General features: G+C 38.0%; 1 protein-coding gene across 1 annotated transcript; it reads right to left on the bottom strand.

Moving 5' to 3' along the window:
* Positions 1 to 5225: 5225 nt before the first annotated feature.
* Positions 5226 to 18074, bottom strand: LOC122059983 (nudix hydrolase 2-like). The gene is made up of 10 exons (XM_042623099.1): positions 17603 to 18074; positions 17378 to 17495; positions 15851 to 16080; positions 11917 to 11982; positions 11403 to 11540; positions 10758 to 10835; positions 10358 to 10408; positions 10214 to 10248; positions 7014 to 7122; positions 5226 to 5564 (listed from the first exon to the last, which is right to left on the bottom strand). Exons 3-10 carry the CDS (start codon positions 16007 to 16009, stop codon positions 5361 to 5363), a joined length of 840 nt encoding a protein of 279 aa, XP_042479033.1. The 5' UTR covers positions 16010 to 16080; positions 17378 to 17495; positions 17603 to 18074; the 3' UTR covers positions 5226 to 5360.
* Between the last annotated feature and the right edge of the window lie 484 nt (positions 18075 to 18558).

Here is an 18558-nt window from a genome sequence, read left to right as displayed (position 1 = left end):
TGGTTTGGGGGAGGTGTTTCTACATTGTGGCTCTAAACCTGGCATGCATGGAAAGAGTGGATCCAGCATTGGATATTTCTAGACTAATGTGATTCAACTGATTATACCAAGCTAGCAGATGGCATTCATTTGGGAAATGCCTGAAGGAGGTTACTCTAGATCTGTTGGAGTTAATTGCCCCTGGGAATGATAGGGCCTAAGGAGATCACTCTAGATCTGTTAAAGGTGGCTACCCTGGGAATGATAGGTAGCAGCTCCGTGCACATCCACCATGTTCGGTGGCTGTATCTTCATAGGAATGTTTTTTTGAAGTTAGAATATACCATCTGTAGGTCGGCAGAACATTCCTTTCACTTTTCATTTTTCATTCAAAAGATTACCAAGATACATTGTGTGCCCCTCTCCTGGGGGCATGGTGGTCATTGTGCGCCCCCATGTTTGTGGCGCAAGGGCCTTTCGTACCTTGCCGTCTCTAGCCTGATTGCGAAAAAAGAGCTCGAGCCCTTATCGGAGAATGGGGTTAGAGTACTCTAGGGTTTTCTCCCTCACATATGAAGACTAGAGCTTTCTGTAAGAGAGTCTTGGTAGCGCTTTCTATCTACAAAACACTGATCTGTTATAGCAATGGCAAGCACTAGAGTTCGAATGTAGAGTGGAAGGGCGATGTGGGGAGAAGGGTAGAGGTATGAAACTGTGGAGGAGCATCTGTGATCCTAGCAAATGAGATCATCGAGAGAGGAGGGATGATTTCCCATGGATCTAAGAGACTTTCACGAGAGATTGGATTTCTGAGACTGGAAGTTATGGTTTCCTAAGAAGGCAACACTAAAGTTTATCAATGACAGAAGAAATGAGCTTGGAACTAGGGGTGTCCAAACCGGTAAAAGTGTAAAACCGACTGAACCAAACTGAAGTCTTATTTGAGACGGTTTTGGTTTGGTGTATTATGACCCCAAAACCAATCAGAAACGTACCAGAAACCAAACTGAAACCGGTTCAAAGCCTAGGCCAAAACCAAACTGAAAAAAAACCGAAATCAGACCCAAACTTGTAAAAAAGTCAGTTTAATTGTGTATAAATTTGTATGTAAACAGAACCGAAACAACCAATACAAGAAACTGAAACTGATTTCTTTATTGATTTGGTTTTGGTTTCACATTACCACGCTGAAATGAATTCAACTTGAACTGAAACTGAACCAAACCGACAGATTGACACCCCTACTTGGAACGATGGGAGGGAAGGCAAACTTAGTGGGTGAGTGTACTTCCTTTATTACTCAAGAGTCGAAACAGCCTCTCAACATTCTCAGGGTAAGGCTACGTAGTTCTTACCCCTGCACCTCGCACATGCCAGAACCTTGTGCACCGAATAACCTTTATTCTTATAGAGGTTTTGTTTAGTATGGATATCAGAAAAGAAGTTTGGAATAGGAGAATTTGAGTAAATATGGGGCAAGTATTTGATAGTGATAGTTATTTGCCCAAATTAGGTCATTACTTCTAGATGTGGATGGACCCAAGCAGGGTGGACAAGATACCAAGCTCCACTAATGTTAAGCATTCTGAAGTAATTGATTCATCCATTTAATCAAAGGATCAACATCAAAGACCTTTAACCAGGTATGTTTGTACTTGGAAATTAAACCATTGCCTCCCTCACACGGAACCTCTAGCTAGCTCACCTCACCTCACCTCACCTCACCTGCCCACTTAATGAATGGAAAAGTTTCTGTAGACAGGTTTAATAATAGTGTCCATCCACCCCATATATTATCATAAACACCTCCATTGCCCTAAATCCCCACATTTCACACTCATTTCACATGGTTGGGTGACCAAGCTGCAGGTCACACTACTCTATGGAATCGCATGTGCCTGGTACTGATACCTACCCGATCCTGTATCGATGGAATGATTCTTATTAAGGGTAAATCTGTTCAGAAAACGACATTTCTATTGAAATTGAAGGCAAAACCATTCGATTTAAATATTTAATATGACTAATACCAATACTGATACTGATGCTTGATTTAAAGCCTTAATGGCAGTTGTGTCTAATGAAGGGGTTGAGGAGTGACAAACCAGATTAGAACAGACAATGTGCACATCAGCAAGTAACAATCACCTTATTTTGGATATCAAACTATTATCCTATAATTAAGTCTGATAGCACACACTACTCTTAAGCTCAACCTGCATGTTGACGCCCTAAATCGAATTGATAACTTCCTCAATCCAATGCAACAATTCTGGTAGAATTCTTGCAGCTCACTGAATGAATTGAGACAACAAATTTAGAAGGAGAAAGTTTTTCTACGTTTATAGAGGACAGTTCACCCACCATCTTAGGGTTCATAAACCTCTATAGGGTTTTATATGTTCTCAAAATACCCTCACGTGCATCTTGAGCCCTGCGGTGAATGGATAATTATGATGTAATTATGTATAATTAAATATAGGAAAAAATTATGCTACCCAATAATGTGTACCTACACCAAGACACAATGGGTGAAAAAAGATTGAGTTGACCCATGCTAAAGATGCTCACGCATGCCTTTCAAATGGCAGCGGGTGCTACTATGTATGTGTGCTATTGGGTTGCATTCTCTGGTCCTTAAATACTGTTTATTGAAAATAGAACCCCACCAATCTATCGTAGGAAATGTCTATACACAATAGATGCGAAGTGACCGCGTTGCCAGCACCCCTCTGTGCACTGAAGATGCTCTTGCTTGTGCTATCATTCGCCCACATGTCTGGTGTTTCCTATGCTAGACCGGCAAGGTTTTTTCACCCATTATATATTTATATGTATTCGGGAAAAGAACGTTACTTGGTCACATGGCCCCTGCATTGGCACGAGGGGCCAATGAGGGAACACATAGGGGCATCAATGGTAATTGGGTATTTTGTATTTCACAAGGGCAAAGCCATCATTTTGCACGCTCCTTTGTGTTTGGGCATAGGGGCAATACGACCAGGTAGTGTTTTTTTCTCCCATATGTATTATATAAATTATGTATTGTTATATATACATGTTCGGGTTGGGCTCAAATCAAGACCTCCGCCAAGATTCGTATATGTTTGGGTCAAGTTTTGGATCCATTACATGTACATAGATAAAATTATAATTGCATATGGATTAGGGTTTCTAAGGTGCTTATAAAATATCTCCATAGAAAGATAGTGCGGTGGAAAATGGTGGAGTACGGAAAAAATTCTCTCTCTCTTGAGTAGATGTAAGCATTCATGACGAACCACATTACATTCCTCATGTTCATGTGTAATTGTTTGATTAGTTTCTTCTTCATGTTTATGCATTCATCTCAACAATCCCAAGGGAAAGAACTCCAAATATATATATATATATATATATATGACTATCTCAGTACACAAACCAGAAGAATTTCATCCATCATAAGTCCAAAAGCAGAAGATGAACCATTTAAACTACAAAAGGAATAACATGTTAAACTACTACTATTAATCTATTCAACTAACCAACACAGCTTCTTCTTTTAAAATGAGTTGGGAAGGTGGCTTCTAATAAGACACTTTATTGCATTGCTACCCTAGAATTATACAAAGTCTGCATTCTCCCAAGGATCCCTACAAAATAACAGCAAACGATAACATCAAGGAGATAAAATAGGATAACACAACACGGAAGGGTCTGATTGAGATGGGCAAAGGTGGTGGAGTTGCTTGGTTTTCCCCAGTTATAATTAGATACCCATAAGGATTTGGAGGTGGTTGACAATCTCCTTGAGCGGGAGGAGGTGGCGCGTACACTGTTGGTGGTGGTGGGAGAGTGGGGCATGGATGCTTACAGATACAGTCTAGACAAGCATCAGGTGAAGGTAAACTATTACCAGAAACTTCCCCAGCCTTTGCACTGCCTGTATTGGAGATCAACAACCAAGGGGCTATGAAGAACATGAACATCCCCTTTGACATTTTGTTAGTTTCTGAAAAGGATAGGGAGAAACCAACCAGGATGAGTTTGAGGGAAAATGGTCAAAGCATCACTAAATACTCAAGTTACAGATTAACCACAGGTTGGATGTTTTACCCCTTTTCTTCCCAATTTTGCCACTTGGCACCAAATATATAGGCAGTTACAAGCAAGAACAAACCACGTGTTGCCACTGAAGAGCCACATAAAGACCTTCAAGGGACCATGAGAAGGTAGACAATTCTCACTGAGGGGCCAACAAGGGAGGCCACTGGGTCACACTTTTGCAATAAATTACTATTAAATTTTTTCAAGGTGGCGGGTAAGAGGGTTAAACTAGTGACCTTCTCTTTACTTGAATGCTAGAACCCAACTGCTTCGTTGCCTGCCACTTGGATAAAAACTCATCTCCTAACACTGAAAATGTTGACATTCTTTTAGTAGAAAGTAAGGAAAATCTTACGTTGGTGAGAAAGAAGTTACTATACCTTTTTCATCCATTTATTATAACATTTTTTTTTCAATGAGGGCTAGTCCTCATTTGACATGAACAATGACAGTTTTTTAAAATGACATAATAGTAAATCACTTTCAAGTTAATGAAAATATTTTTACCACCAAATTAAATTAACTTTTAAGAACAAGAACAAAGAGAATCAAAAGAAGGTTACTACTTCTCAATTCACCACCTTAGTGACCAACACTTGAGTAGCACCTAACTCGAGGCGTTTCATTCTCTCTCCCTATAAATTTTTGCATCCAGACGGCTATGCCATCTTAACTGATGATCTGAAAATTAGTGGCTTAATTTTTCATTAAAAATGTAAAAGAAAACAAAAACCCAAGAAAATTTCTTTCCAATGCAAGAAATGATGACAAGTATCTTGGAGACTCGAGAAACCTACCTGAACAATTTGTTTAAACCAGAGTTTAGACCAGAAGTCTCAGAATAGATTCTAGGTCTAGAATGCATTTTGAAACATAATTCTTCTCTATTTTCTCGTTTCAGAATGACGTCTAGACCTAGAATCTATTCCAAGAATGCATACCAAACACAGACCAAGGTTCCCCCTTTCTTGACTGCCATGCGCTGGCTTGAGTAACAAGATGGATAAAATAACAAAATTCTGAGATCTGCCATGCGTTTGCAACTCCAAATCAAGAATCAGTATTGAAGAACAAACTTCCAATTATTTGTAACTTGAATTGATACAACTCCAAATCAAGAATCAGTACCGAAGAACAAAATTCTAGCAGAAAAGCAACTGTGAATCTTGTCACGCAACAAGCATAGATAAATAAACCAGAAAAAAAAGTTCTTACATTCCCTTTGCGGGAAACTGCAGAGTACACATAAATTAATCAATATAGATTGTAATTGTACCCTTTGCTTATAATGGTCATCAAGATTTCTGGCCTATGTTAAAATCATGGCTGTTCAAGTACAAATCAAATGGTTTTTCTATAAAAGCTGATTCTGTTAGCACCGGAGAAAATCCAGAATACTCTTTTTTATCAATCTTCGCAATGCAGATATTAATCAAGTGTTTTGCCATCTCATATTTCTGTACAAATGGTTGCGCCGCATATTCCTCAATCGGCATCCACTGGAAGAATAGAAAACAGATGAAATATTCTCAGAAGCCTTTTATGGTTAATATCTCCTGTACTTCTACCACAGGGAATTTCTTGAAGAACTAATGCTACACATGGTAAATGAAGATCAGAAAACCATTTTTAGATAGCTACAACTTTTATTTTTATCATTGTTTTGGTCAAAGATTGGCACACATTGACTGATTTTAGCCATTTCATCTAGTGCACTCCTCTTGGTCCCGAGGAACCACAAGTAAACAACATTACTAATTCACTGTACATAAGGGCAGAATTTTAGAGAACAGAATAAATCTGGAAACAGCCAGGGAAGTCTTTCAACATCTGCCAGTCCCAGATGGTAAACCATATGTTACAGGACACTTGGTTAAAAAAAACCATAAATCATCAAAAGAAAAATTAGAGAGGTCCGTACATTCAGATGACCATTTAAAATATGTCCCGACTATCCCGGACAGAAAAATGGCCATCTCTGGTATAAATTCTCCATTATTTGACCACAGGCATCACCAAACAAGTTCAGCTGCAGTCAGCCAAAACACATGGCCCTGAAAGTCAGAAAAAATGTACATACTCCATCAATTAGATTTGGACCATGTATCTGGAACAGGTAGGAAGGGCAATTTCTTCAAACGCTCCAGTCATGACTCATCACCCAGGTTTTCCTCTGCTATTTCCTATTCTTATTTTCTTGGGTAGATTACAGTTGTGGTCCTAATAGTTTGGTGAAACACAAGTGAACTCTCTCATGTTTCTAAACCTATGGTCAGGACTTGGGACATCTAACGTTTGCAGAAACTATGATCAAGTGTTCCTCTATTAGACTGATATCAGTCCAAATCTTGAGATATATGCTCACAGGTTTTTAAGTTTCTGGAATATGACAGTTCTACCTAATAACCCAGCCAAAGGAACCCTTCAAACTGATTAAACCCTTAGTCTGAGATAATGACCAAGGGTCTTTGTAAGAATAAAGACAATGATCAAGGGTCTAATTAGTTAGGACGATGTTTTTGCTGTAAAAAATAGTCATTCCAACAAATATGGAAGTCATGAGAAATGTTTTAGTGATTTGGAGTAAACGCAATATAACCCCAAGGAACCTCAATCATAGTTTCCTCAAATTTGAGGGACCCCAATGGTAGTTTCTGAAATGTTAGGGACCCGGTTGAAGTTTCGCCGGGAACCAGGGTGTAATTTAAGTGCTACATCTTATTCTTCTCTCCCTTCTCTTTTATTAAAATTGGAATGTGGCCAAAAAATCCATAATTGGGGTCATTGTACTATTCAAAATCTCTCAATTCCCTAAACAAAAATAATTCCAGTAAGTCCAAAGAAGAAAATTAATCAATTAATGAAGCTTGGAAACATTGATGTTATTTCACATGGTGTGAGGCCGAGTGTCTGCGTAGAGCTGTAAAATATTGTAAACTATGAATTACCTTTGCCGCCTCGATCTCTACTTCTTGCTTCTGGATGTCAAAGGAGAGTGGCCGCAACAGGCAAGCAAAGAATAAATCCGACTTTCCAAAAAATGCCTGGTGACTTTGCCTATAAGTGGAAAAAATAAAACCAAAGCACTGATCAAAAGGGGAAAGATATGAGGATTGTTAGAAAGTCTACATAAAGTCATAAACTAATAAAGAAATCCTGACGTTTGTGCACACACACACAAAGTGAAATGTATCTATTCTGTCAGCACAGGCATGTAGTCCTGCCATGGGTTTGTTTCTCCCATGTGCTTGCAAATTTGGGCTTCCCATCTAACAGGAGAACTTCAGATCTAACCACCAGTTCCTGCCTGCTCTTGTCCAGGTTAGTAAATTAGACAGGAAGTTAACCGGTACATCCCCTAATCCTCTATATTATGCTTGGCGTAGGTGTGTATAAATGCTCTGGTTATGGAAGATTGATACCACTGCTGCCCATAGATTACATTTACTACATGGGATAGGTTTAGGGGTGTGTGTGTGGGGGGGGGGGGGGGGGGGGGAGGTGTGTATGAGCCCTTATGTTTATCTTCACATTTAATTTGTCTAAGGCTCAATACTGTCTGTCCTATTGGTAAAAAACACTGCACAAAAATAAAAAGCAAAATGACATTTGTGCAGACTTCTTAGGAAGGGGTTCTTGTGCTACCCACTCTCATTGTACCACTGGACAGATGATGTGGCTATTCTGACCATGGGACTGATAGGACATGGTCTGGATTAGCCATGTGTCAACCTTCAGAAAATGACGAGTGTAACAAATCTAAATACAATAAACCAGAATCTATGAAAAAGAAGAGCACAATGAAGATGGAGATGGAGAAGAGGAGAAAGGGTGAACACGATAGGAATGGAATACCTATCGTGTTCTATCCCCAGTGTATATATACACTAAGCAACCAACTAAAAGTAGGAAACCATTTAAGTGTCAAACTACAATAAAGAAATAACAACTCACTCAACTACTTAACAACGACTGAAACACACTAAAACACTCCTCTCACGGTACACACTTAACACTCCCCCTGAAGCTGGAGTATATATATATATATATATATATACATATATCAAAAGGCTAGAGCTTGTAACAACAAGAATAGATATTAATAGCAAAACCAGTCTTGAACATATATAGCAGTCGTAGATGCCAGTGAGCACAGAGAGAACTTAATTTTGGTAGCACTATCAACTCAAGCACATCAATCGTCTGCACCAATAGTAGAGAAAAATCTTCGTGTCTAATAAATCCAAATAGCAACGAATAAAATAAGTGGCAGAGAATACCAACCCACAATCCAAAATATCATATCAGCAACATCATCATCATTAACCCTTCTCAAGGAAGGCAAGTAGTAATCTTCACAAAGAAGACAGATAAAAAGTACAGCATAGGTCACTGTGAACCACTGATAAAAAACAACATAGGTTGAGAACCACAAGTAACAGCATAAGGTTGCTGGGAACCGCGTAGCAACATAAGGTTGCCGGAAACCATAAGTAGCAGCATAAGGTTGCTGGGAACCACAAGTAGCAACATAAGGTTGCTGGAAACCAAAAGTAGCAACATAAGGTTGCTGGGAACCACATAAGAGAATCTTGTTGCTGAATACCACAAGTATAACCTTCTTCATAAGAAAATATTGTTGCTGATGACATGAACAGATGACACGAACAAGCAAAAAATAATAATCTTCAGCTGATGACTAGAGCAGATGACAATAATACTCTTCCCCCCTCACGTGTAGCACGTGATAGACCACTTGCAGTGAAACCAGAAAACAGAGAAGGGAGCATCGCACATCCATACACAAGGTAATCATATCGTCTCTCTCAGTATCCATCCACAAGGTGATCAGATCCTATCAGGAGAGGAGCAGAACAGATTAGGTCTTCAAATCACAGAGCAGATCACAGTAACCCATGCCAGAAGCCAAATCAGAATAACACATTTCCAAGTTTGTTGAAGGAGTGCCCTGCTTTGGATATGAAGATGAAGCAGACTTATGTCGCATTTAGAGTGGCTAGAATATCTCTAATTTGATGAGCTTGTATTCGCATAAGCCATCAGTGACATGGTACATCTGGAATCATTACGATGATACTGGTGTGGACTGAAATGCCTCGGTTGATCTTTACGACCCATATGAAAACTCTCAAATCCCTAATTGCAGAAAACGAAGGAGCACGGTGAGACGTACAAGGTGAATTCATCAGATGCAGACCCTAGTTTCGCAAGGACAACAGAAAACTAACCAGACGACATCATAAGAATAATAGAAGCGGTATGTTGAAACAACCAAAAGAAGAGACAAACAGCAAGGTACGACAGAAACAGCAGAAACCCTATTTTTTAAAACCAAATACAATAAACCAGAATCTACAAAGAAGAACGAGAAGAATAGCACAATGGAGATGGAGTATCCATTCCTATCGTGTTCTAACTTCTAGCCCCAATGTTTATATAAACTAGCTAACCTAATTAAAGTAGGAAACCCTTTTAAGAGTCAAATTACGGTAAGGAAATAACAACTAACTCAACCAATTAATACTGACATATAGACACTAAAACACTCCTCTCGTGGTACACACTTAACAACGGGAAAAATGATCATGATTGTGTAAATAAAAAATCTTACCAAATATTTGGCAGCACAGAAACCCCTTCTAGGCGGGTTGCCCAGGAAACTATAGCCCTAACAATGTGATATCTGAAAACATGCTAGTGTTCACTATATCTAAGATAGCTGCCAGTAAGACAATGACAGGAAAAATGAGACATTGGTGGGGCACCAACTTAAACCATCCATTTGTAGACTTCTTCCCAGAGGACCCAGACAATCACCAGGTTTCCTCAACAGTTGGATCAGATGGTTAAGATAATCTAATTATAATGATTTGACCCAGTAGATATTCTAGGTGTGACTCCACTTTTATTTATTCAGAGTCGGAAACTACGCTGTAAGTAGATTTGTCAATCCTCAAGATATACTTCAAAAAGGACAGTAATATTGAGATCCAGATATAAAGAACATATACGAAATTGTGAATAGGGTTGCTGCACTGTAAGAAAAGAGGAATAGCTAACCTTCTAATGAGAATAACACTTTCAGTTCAAGTATATATAAAAAAATTTTAGATCCATCCATCCTTACCTAAAACCCAGTATTTCAACAAATTCTGTATCAATCTGCCACATGAAGAAAGGAAAGGTTTTAGCAGGATATAATCCTTCGATGTATGTTAAAAAACTACAATTGAACATTTAAAATTCAAAATTGCAGATTTTTATTACTTACTCCTGTCTCTTCTTTAACTTCCCTTACTACTGCCTTATAGATATCTTCACCCTGATGAAAGATGTCCGTTACTAGTGAAAAAAAAAAAACTGCATATACCTTAAGGCTCTGTGGTTGCAAGTAAAGACAAATGAAGGTAAGTGAAATTAATTGAAAATGTAATCATGATTGTGTAACTAAAAATCTTAGAAAATATAGTAGTAAAGTTTTTCAAGTAAATTTTTACTTTCTAAAACCCAAGGAATTTGGTTGAGTTAGACAACAATCTTTGGTAGTGATAGAAAAGTGTTTCCAATTTTTTTTTTTTGGGGGTTCTAATTTATTTCCCTTTACTTCACATTCAACCAGACAGAGCCTAAAGGAAGAAAAAAAGGAAGATCATCAATATCGAGGTACATACCTCATCAACAACTCCAGTTGGGAACTTCCAAACACCAGTGCCCCTTAACTTGCCACCTTTCTCCTGTAGTACCAGAATCTACCATTTTGCAGATCCAAAATAATGACGCAATCAGAAGGAGGTCACAAAATAGAAAATATTCACAGAGATCTTATCAAATCTAGATACTCTACATTAATTTAAAATAGTACAAACCCAAATGAGGATATGGGTTGTAAGACCCATGGTCAAGAACAGACAAGACTTGTGTGAACAAAAATGCTGGAACCTAACCAAGTGGAACATTCATATCAGGACAGATGGGAAGGAAGAATTCTTACACTTCCCTATGACCAGATAAATTCAGATATTAGGGAGTTCGCTAACACCAAAAAAGAATAACTTTCAGATGATTTATATACAATTAGATGGATGTAACCATAACCATCAGATCAATAGTATCTTTCTGGACCTTCCACCTTACCTGTTTCACCAAACAAAAGAATACAACAGATATGATAGTTTCAATAATCCAATCAGGTGTTTTAGGGGATCCACCAAACAGTGGCTCTTAATCATCTAGAGTGTAAATGAAGCAGAGAGGCATCTTGAGTTTTCTGTTGATTTAACCAGAGTACTATAAGACAGCAACAGCAGATGGAGTACCTCTCTTTTATCATTTATCACATAAGCACCGACACCAACTCGGTGTGATGCATTTGCAGGTATAGTATGAGGAGTATCATCAATCCAAGATACAAGCATCAAGTAGTTTGGCTCAGCATGGTGGTACCAGAATCCCTCCTGCAAATTGTAAACATAGACTGAAGTGAAATATAAAAGATCTAATGAAATTAAGAGAACAGATCCGGGAAAATAAAAATCTACATTACAGTAAATACATGCTTGATTAAAATTAACCTTTATCTTACCAGTACACTCTAAACTTGTAGAATACAAAAACATCATATCAAGAAAGAAATAGTTATTTTAGCAGCAGCTTTGAGAAGATATAAAATGAGACAGATTAAAGGACCAAAAAAAAAACACAATAACAGAACTCCGCATTCAAAGTTACTTATCTGCATACATAAGCAACATACCAAGAAAACTAGTTAATACAGCTTCAACGATTCAAGATGATTTTAAGAAGGGTGAAAAAAGACCTCAGTTGAGATACCTTTACAGCAGCTTCAACAAGAGTTACAAGTTCGATGGGCAATTTAATCCAAACACCTTTCTTACCCTGCAAAAAGGTATCAGCAATTACTCAATGCTAACAACAAAAATTATGACAGCGTAGTAGACTGGAACCATGAAACTCAGAAAATCCATATCTTTGAAGGACAAATACGAGAAATTTAAGCAACAGAAATGAGCAAACTTTCAGATTCCAACACCACCTAACCTACAGAGAGTAATTCTTGTCTCATGGCTCAAACAAATTGAAACCCATAGGAAACTCAAAAATGATTCCCAAGCAACAAATACTTTCAGAGCATGCAATTTACAAGCATACTGGACACTCAGTGAGGCATGCATTTTGGGATGGAACCACCATCTAATGAAGGCAACCCTTGGTAACCAGGCCACCAAGATAATAAAATCCATGGCTACCTTAAATTTCCTCCAATATTAGTCGCATGTTATACTTTCTAAGCCAATGCTATATAATCCAAGCCCACTGTCAAATGTCTATACCAAATATCTGTATCTAGGTTTACAAACTTTCAAAATTGACTCAGCAGCTTCTAGAGAAACTAAATCCTGGAGAAACCATAAGTTGGCGATGTAAGTAAGAAAACAGGAAGTGAGATTATAGTTATAATGAAACAGGAACTTGAGCAAGCTACCATAGACAAAGCATTTCAGTCTCAAACAAGATATAATTAACAAAAAGTAAATCAACTTGGCCTGTGCTTGATTGTCACACGGAATTACTCTTAGAGCATGTAAGGGCAGATGGTATTTGCCATTGCATTTCCATCCATCACCAATACATCGTACAAACATAGAATGACCTTGTCTGCACTTTCTATTAACAAAACCAGTATGACCAGTCATGGAGTCTATTGTCTAAGCACCATCTTATGCATGCAAATTCACAGAAAAGTTAAATCATAACCTTTTAATTCCATATAGCAATTGAATAATAATAAAAAATAAATAAATAAAGAGAGAAAAGAAAAGAAGAAGAAATGAAACTCCTAATAAGTAATATTATCTGTGAAACATTACTAAACCTCATCCTTTTCAGCTTGGATCCACTCCAAGCACGGGAATACGCAAGATTCCTTTTGTGTGAAGGAATATAAAGGTTATGTCCTTTCCTAATGGCATTAGGATTGCATTAGGTTCCCTAAACTCTAAACTTGCATAAGCCGATGATGTAGAACTGGGGTTCAAAAACCTTGTTCGGTTCTCTTATGGGCCCACCCGAATGCGAGAACTCAATAATTAAGATGTAGTGGCAGTTTGGTAATTATTCCAACGCTCACAAGTGCTTAGTCTCACAATAAACACTCCAATAATGACTACAATGGCAGTCTTCCAACAAAACAGAAGTTCCAAAAAGATGGTGGTGGATTCGTAAGTATAAAGTTTTAACCATACGAGAGACTACACCAAGTATGGAATAAGGCAATGTATGAGTGACAAGGGTAACTTGGGAATGATGAGCAAAATATGGATATGAATTGATAATGAAAGAAGAGACGGGTAAAATAGGGATAAGGGTTGAAGGGTTTTAATTACCAAACAAGGATTGATTGTCTTCGAACTTCAGCACTAACAGTAGGTGGAGAAACCAGCTTCGACCAAGTGCAATCTCACCTTCGATAATCCTCGGCTAAGCTTGAAATTCTAGGCGAAGATTCGAAAGCTAATAGCCTTAGGATTTCAATGGATCGATGCCTCAAAACAGCACTTGAAGGAGAACCATGGCCCTTGTAGACCAGATCTGGCGGTAACAAAACCAGAAAGTTGGAGCTCTGTAGTTCACTGCAATAATGATATCTAGGACATAATATTCCAGATTTCAATTAGCCTTCGAAGGGGCTGTCTTCATTCCAGGTTTCAAGTAGCACAGTTGGAGGAAGGTAGGAGTTTGGTTCCGGTCTGGTTAGTTGCAGGAATCGTGGAAACAGTGGATGAGAAGTGAGTTCCAGATACTCAAGTAAGAAATGAACCAGAAGAAGAGAAGAAGAAGAAGAATCGCAAGTAGAAGAAAGATGAAGGGAAATAGCAACATTCCACAGCCACTCAGGCTCTCGAAAATTATTCCACTCAAATTTCGTACTCTAAATCTGAACTGCTCCATCAATAACATGTCTAATATAAAGGAAAATCAAAACAATTAATTGAAACTACTTGAAAGGAAACTACTCTAAAAATAGAAACTAACTAATTCCAAAAGAAACCCCTGTGTATCTACTTCTAAAACAAAGAGAATCAAATATGCTAAGATTGCTTTCATAATTATCAACTACCAACCCTTGCCAGTCCAAAAACCCGGTTTGGGTTGGTTGTGTATTGGCTTAGGCCTCCATAGTGGGTCGGTTCGATCTAGCCAAGCCAAGGCATCTACATCAGCCGACCTATATTAAAACTCTTCAAACCCCATTTCATCCAATATCTTATTGATGCCCAATAGAGCAGATTTTTAAAGCTTTACTAAACACTCTAGAGTAAGAGTCTCTCCATCTTCAGATGCAGTTTGTTGCACTCTCTATATAATCTAGCATTCTATGAAAGGCGTAAGATGCCATCAAACTCTGCCTTTGTCCGCGGAAGCTTCAACCATTCAACCCAGCACACTCATCAAAAGGAGAGGGATGGTCAACAGAAACTTTTGCCCTTTCATCAAAAATATATATTGGATGCTACAAAAGTTTCAGGGAGAAGGGCTGGTGAAGACAATAAGAAGACTGTTTCAATGCAATGATACACCTGTCTTGCATGAAATTGGGGTCGAAAGACCATCATTAAAGTGCGAAAACAGCACAGTGAAAATACTCAAAGGGAGGTCACTAAAACATAAAGTTGAGCATCTAACCACATTTCACTTTCATCATCAAAGCATTGTCAGCACACACTAGCTGCTCTCTCTGCCATAAGGTATCAAAGTCAGCTACTGCAGACCCAAATCAGAACCAATATGGAAGATCTCACAGAGAAAAAGAAATGTCACTGAGGAAGGTGAGGATAGGACAAAATAGGATGGCTTAAGATTTGCATTTTTTGGACTTCAAGTATTCTCAACATTTCCAAACATCTTCTGATCCTAGCAATCTTGCCAGACCATTGGGAAAAGTTAATAAGGGACATGAATAATAAAGAAGGTGACATAAGAGGATGATGTTTTACAGAGAATTAGAGTGGCATGGATGAAGTGGAGAGGTGCGACCGGAGTGTTGTGTGACCTACGTATTCCTTTAAAGCTTAAAGGAAAATTCTTTTGAACTGTTGTACGACCGGCTATGATGTATAGGGCGGAATGTTGGGTAGTCAAGAAGTGTCACATTGAGAAGTTTTGTAGCAGAGATGAGGATGTTAAGATGGATGTGCGGCAAAACTAGGAAGGATAAAGTAAAGAATGGATATGTTAGAGCTTATTTGGAAGTTTCACCGATCGATGACAAACTCCGAGAAAGTCGCTTGAAGTGGTATGGTCATGTCCAACAAAGGCCTAGGGATGCCCTAGTAAGGAGAAATGATCTTATTCCAATTGAAGAAGCTAAAAGAGCTAGGAGCAGGCCTAAAATGACAGAAATGACATGCATTGTCTAGATTTTGTCCCAACTATGACCTCATATAGAACTGAGTGGAGGGCAAAGATCCATGTAGCTGATCCCATTTAGCTGAGATTTTCCCCACCTTGCTGGTATTGTGCCTCTTCTCTTTCACTTTTACATTTAACTTTAATCTTCCTTATTTATTTTTTTTTGCATAGATCCATGTAGCCGACCCCATTAAGTTGGGATAAAGTTGAGTTTGTTGTTGTTGTTGTTGTATGGATAAAAAAGGCTGCAACTTTGTTCCTTGAATAGAAAATTTCCCTACCCACCAAAATATATACATAAAACTAAAAGAAGATAAATTGATTGGAATAACACCTCTTGCCTCCATTTTGATATCGAAGCTCTGAGAGAAGCAACAAAGACCTCTGAATCCATGGGGTCTTTCAAGTCCACAATGACACCTCCAAAGTCATCCTCGACTCCATGAAATAGCTCAGCTGATTGTGCACCATTTTCAGACACGACATGGTCCATGACTGAAGGCGAACTTACTGAAAGTGAGATGTGTCTGTTCTTGAGTGGATTCACAGATTCAGCCTTTAGACCTAAAGTTAAATTAAGAGAATTTATTAAATAAATAAAAAATAAAAATAGAGAAAGAATGATGATACCACAATACGTCCCAAACTAAATATATAGCTTCTTTTATGTAATCTTATTTGGATTTATGCTAATAGACACTAAATCCATATTCAAGGTTAACAAATGAAAGAGCATCTTAATATGGTCCCTAAAATTGAATAACCCCATTTTAACTACCAGGACATTGGGCATATCAAAATTTGGCGAAGGTTTTTCAGCAAAGAAACGGAAGCTTAAAAGCACACTTCTAGCAAAGAAAAGGCATCATGAGTAAAAATTATTTCCAATGAAGTAACATGTCGCTGTTAGCACATCAAGCATAAATGAACCTCTTTTCTATCGGTAGTACAATGAACAAAAAAGCAGAAGGTTGACATAATAATGTAAAATGGAAATCAAGACCCCAAAACATGATATAAGTACAAATTTCAGTGGAAACATATGACCAGAAAGAGATTAGAGTAATAAGCTTATGTTTGACACAAGAAAAACAAGTAGAATCATCATAGCTTGTCCTAATACAAGACACAGGAAAATCAACTTGCAATCATACAATTGCCTAATCAACTTGCAATCATACAATTGCCTCAATTATGTATGTTGTATTTAAAGCAAAAAAGGCCTTTCAAAATACCTCTTTCAAAAGGTTTTGTTAGTTCCGTCCCCCACAAGGGAAATTACCCGAGACATTCGCAATGTTGTTTAAAGTAAAGCAAAAAATAGTGGGAATCTTTAATCCCACATTGGTTATGGAAGAAAGTTGAGTGACGCTCATATAATATAACTGGTATTAAAAAGGTAGGGTTCCATGAAAGAAAGGCTCACTATGCTCTCTTATCTCTGGGGCTTCAAGGTTTATTTTCACACACTCACACTTGCCGACATGTTTTACTCTTTGTCAGCAACGGCTAATTTTTGTAGAATTATGAGCGTTTTATCCCCCTTCTCTCTCATTCACATACTCTCTCAAACTCTCCCACTGGTTTTGTCTCCTGTTTTTTACAACACTGCAGTAATTCCGTTTGTAGCCATTTGATCAAAGATAAATCTCTCTCTCTCTCTCTCTCATATTATTATAATCATTTTTCTATTTACAACAATGTCAAACTGGAAGCAGTTAATCAAGATCAAAAGGCATGTGAATAGCAAGAAATTCAACAGAAGTAAGGAGGAAAAAAAGGATTTAGGTAAGAACTACAACAAATTAAATGAGAAGAATGGGAAATGAAAGGATATACAGCTTAATAGATAGATAGATACCTTCGCAAACACCAAAATAAAATCTGATTGTACCGAAACGGACTTTCCTTCGAAGCAGATGACTCGTTGGGGAAGACGGTAAGAAATTGCAATTTGCGGAAACAAAGAGACTTCTGGACTTCAAGCACAACACGGAAGGTCGATAAAAATATCTGGACATATTTTCTTCAAATAGAAATAATCAGAGAAACTTTAACCCCGAGAAGAATTTATCGTATCTGTTACCTTTTGTCACGAAATTTTTCTTGGGCTCTGGATCAAATAAACCTTAGAACATTGAAGTTTGAAGTTTGAAACCGGAAATTTCACTCGATAATGAGAAGACCCAGTCGTTGCTCTGCATAAAAAATGAAGCCAGCTAGGAAAATTTTTGTGGGTTCTGAGTCTAAGTCCAAGAAACCTTAATCTTTGGAGTTTGAAATTTGAAAAAGGAATTTTCAGTTTATATAGGGAGGAAGATGGATTGCAGAGTAGAGAAAATGAGAAAACCCAACGGTCGTACCGACGTCACTTGGGATCCCCAGTTGAGAGTTTCTCCACACATGTTTCTGTGTTACGTGGAGCCACAAGAGCATTTGACCACCTTGGGTGCCCCTCACGCATCTTTCAGGAAGTAGGAGTGAAGATGGGAGTATGGGACGCTTATACGGAATGAAGGAGGGCATGAACTGGCATGAACTCACCCTTGTTTTTTAACCGAAAATGAAAACCACCTTCGTCTCTCTGAATGAAATTTTTTATTTTATAAAGATAGAGTGATAATTTTGCGCGTTTTAAGGCAAGGGTCATGCGACTACATAGCTTTCTTTTTAATCTAAAAAACTATGTATGCATAATGAATGCAACACTAGAAGGTGATGTTTCATAAAAGGGAAAGGATTCTACTAACATAGAATTTTTCATCCATTTTATAGATGAGAGAAAAAATAATAAAAGATATCAAATATGTCTGGGTGTTTCCTAACCTCGTGCTCGGGGACACTTTTCACTTCAAAAAATTACTACATAAATCTGAATTATCCCTTTTTTAAGAACATTGCCAAGCTGCTTAGCATGTGTTGGCATTTTTCTGTGTCTATATCTCTTCCCTTCCTATGAAATGATATATCTACCTTTTTGTTGTAGGAGAAAAGATATAGACACAGAGATGTGCTAACATACACTATGTAGCCAGATAGAAC

This window comes from Macadamia integrifolia, chromosome 13 (assembly GCF_013358625.1).
Source record: "Macadamia integrifolia cultivar HAES 741 chromosome 13, SCU_Mint_v3, whole genome shotgun sequence".
NCBI lineage: Eukaryota > Viridiplantae > Streptophyta > Magnoliopsida > Proteales > Proteaceae > Macadamia > Macadamia integrifolia.
The sequence above is the reverse complement of the archived record's forward strand: the minus strand, read 5'-3'. Positions and strand labels throughout refer to the sequence as shown.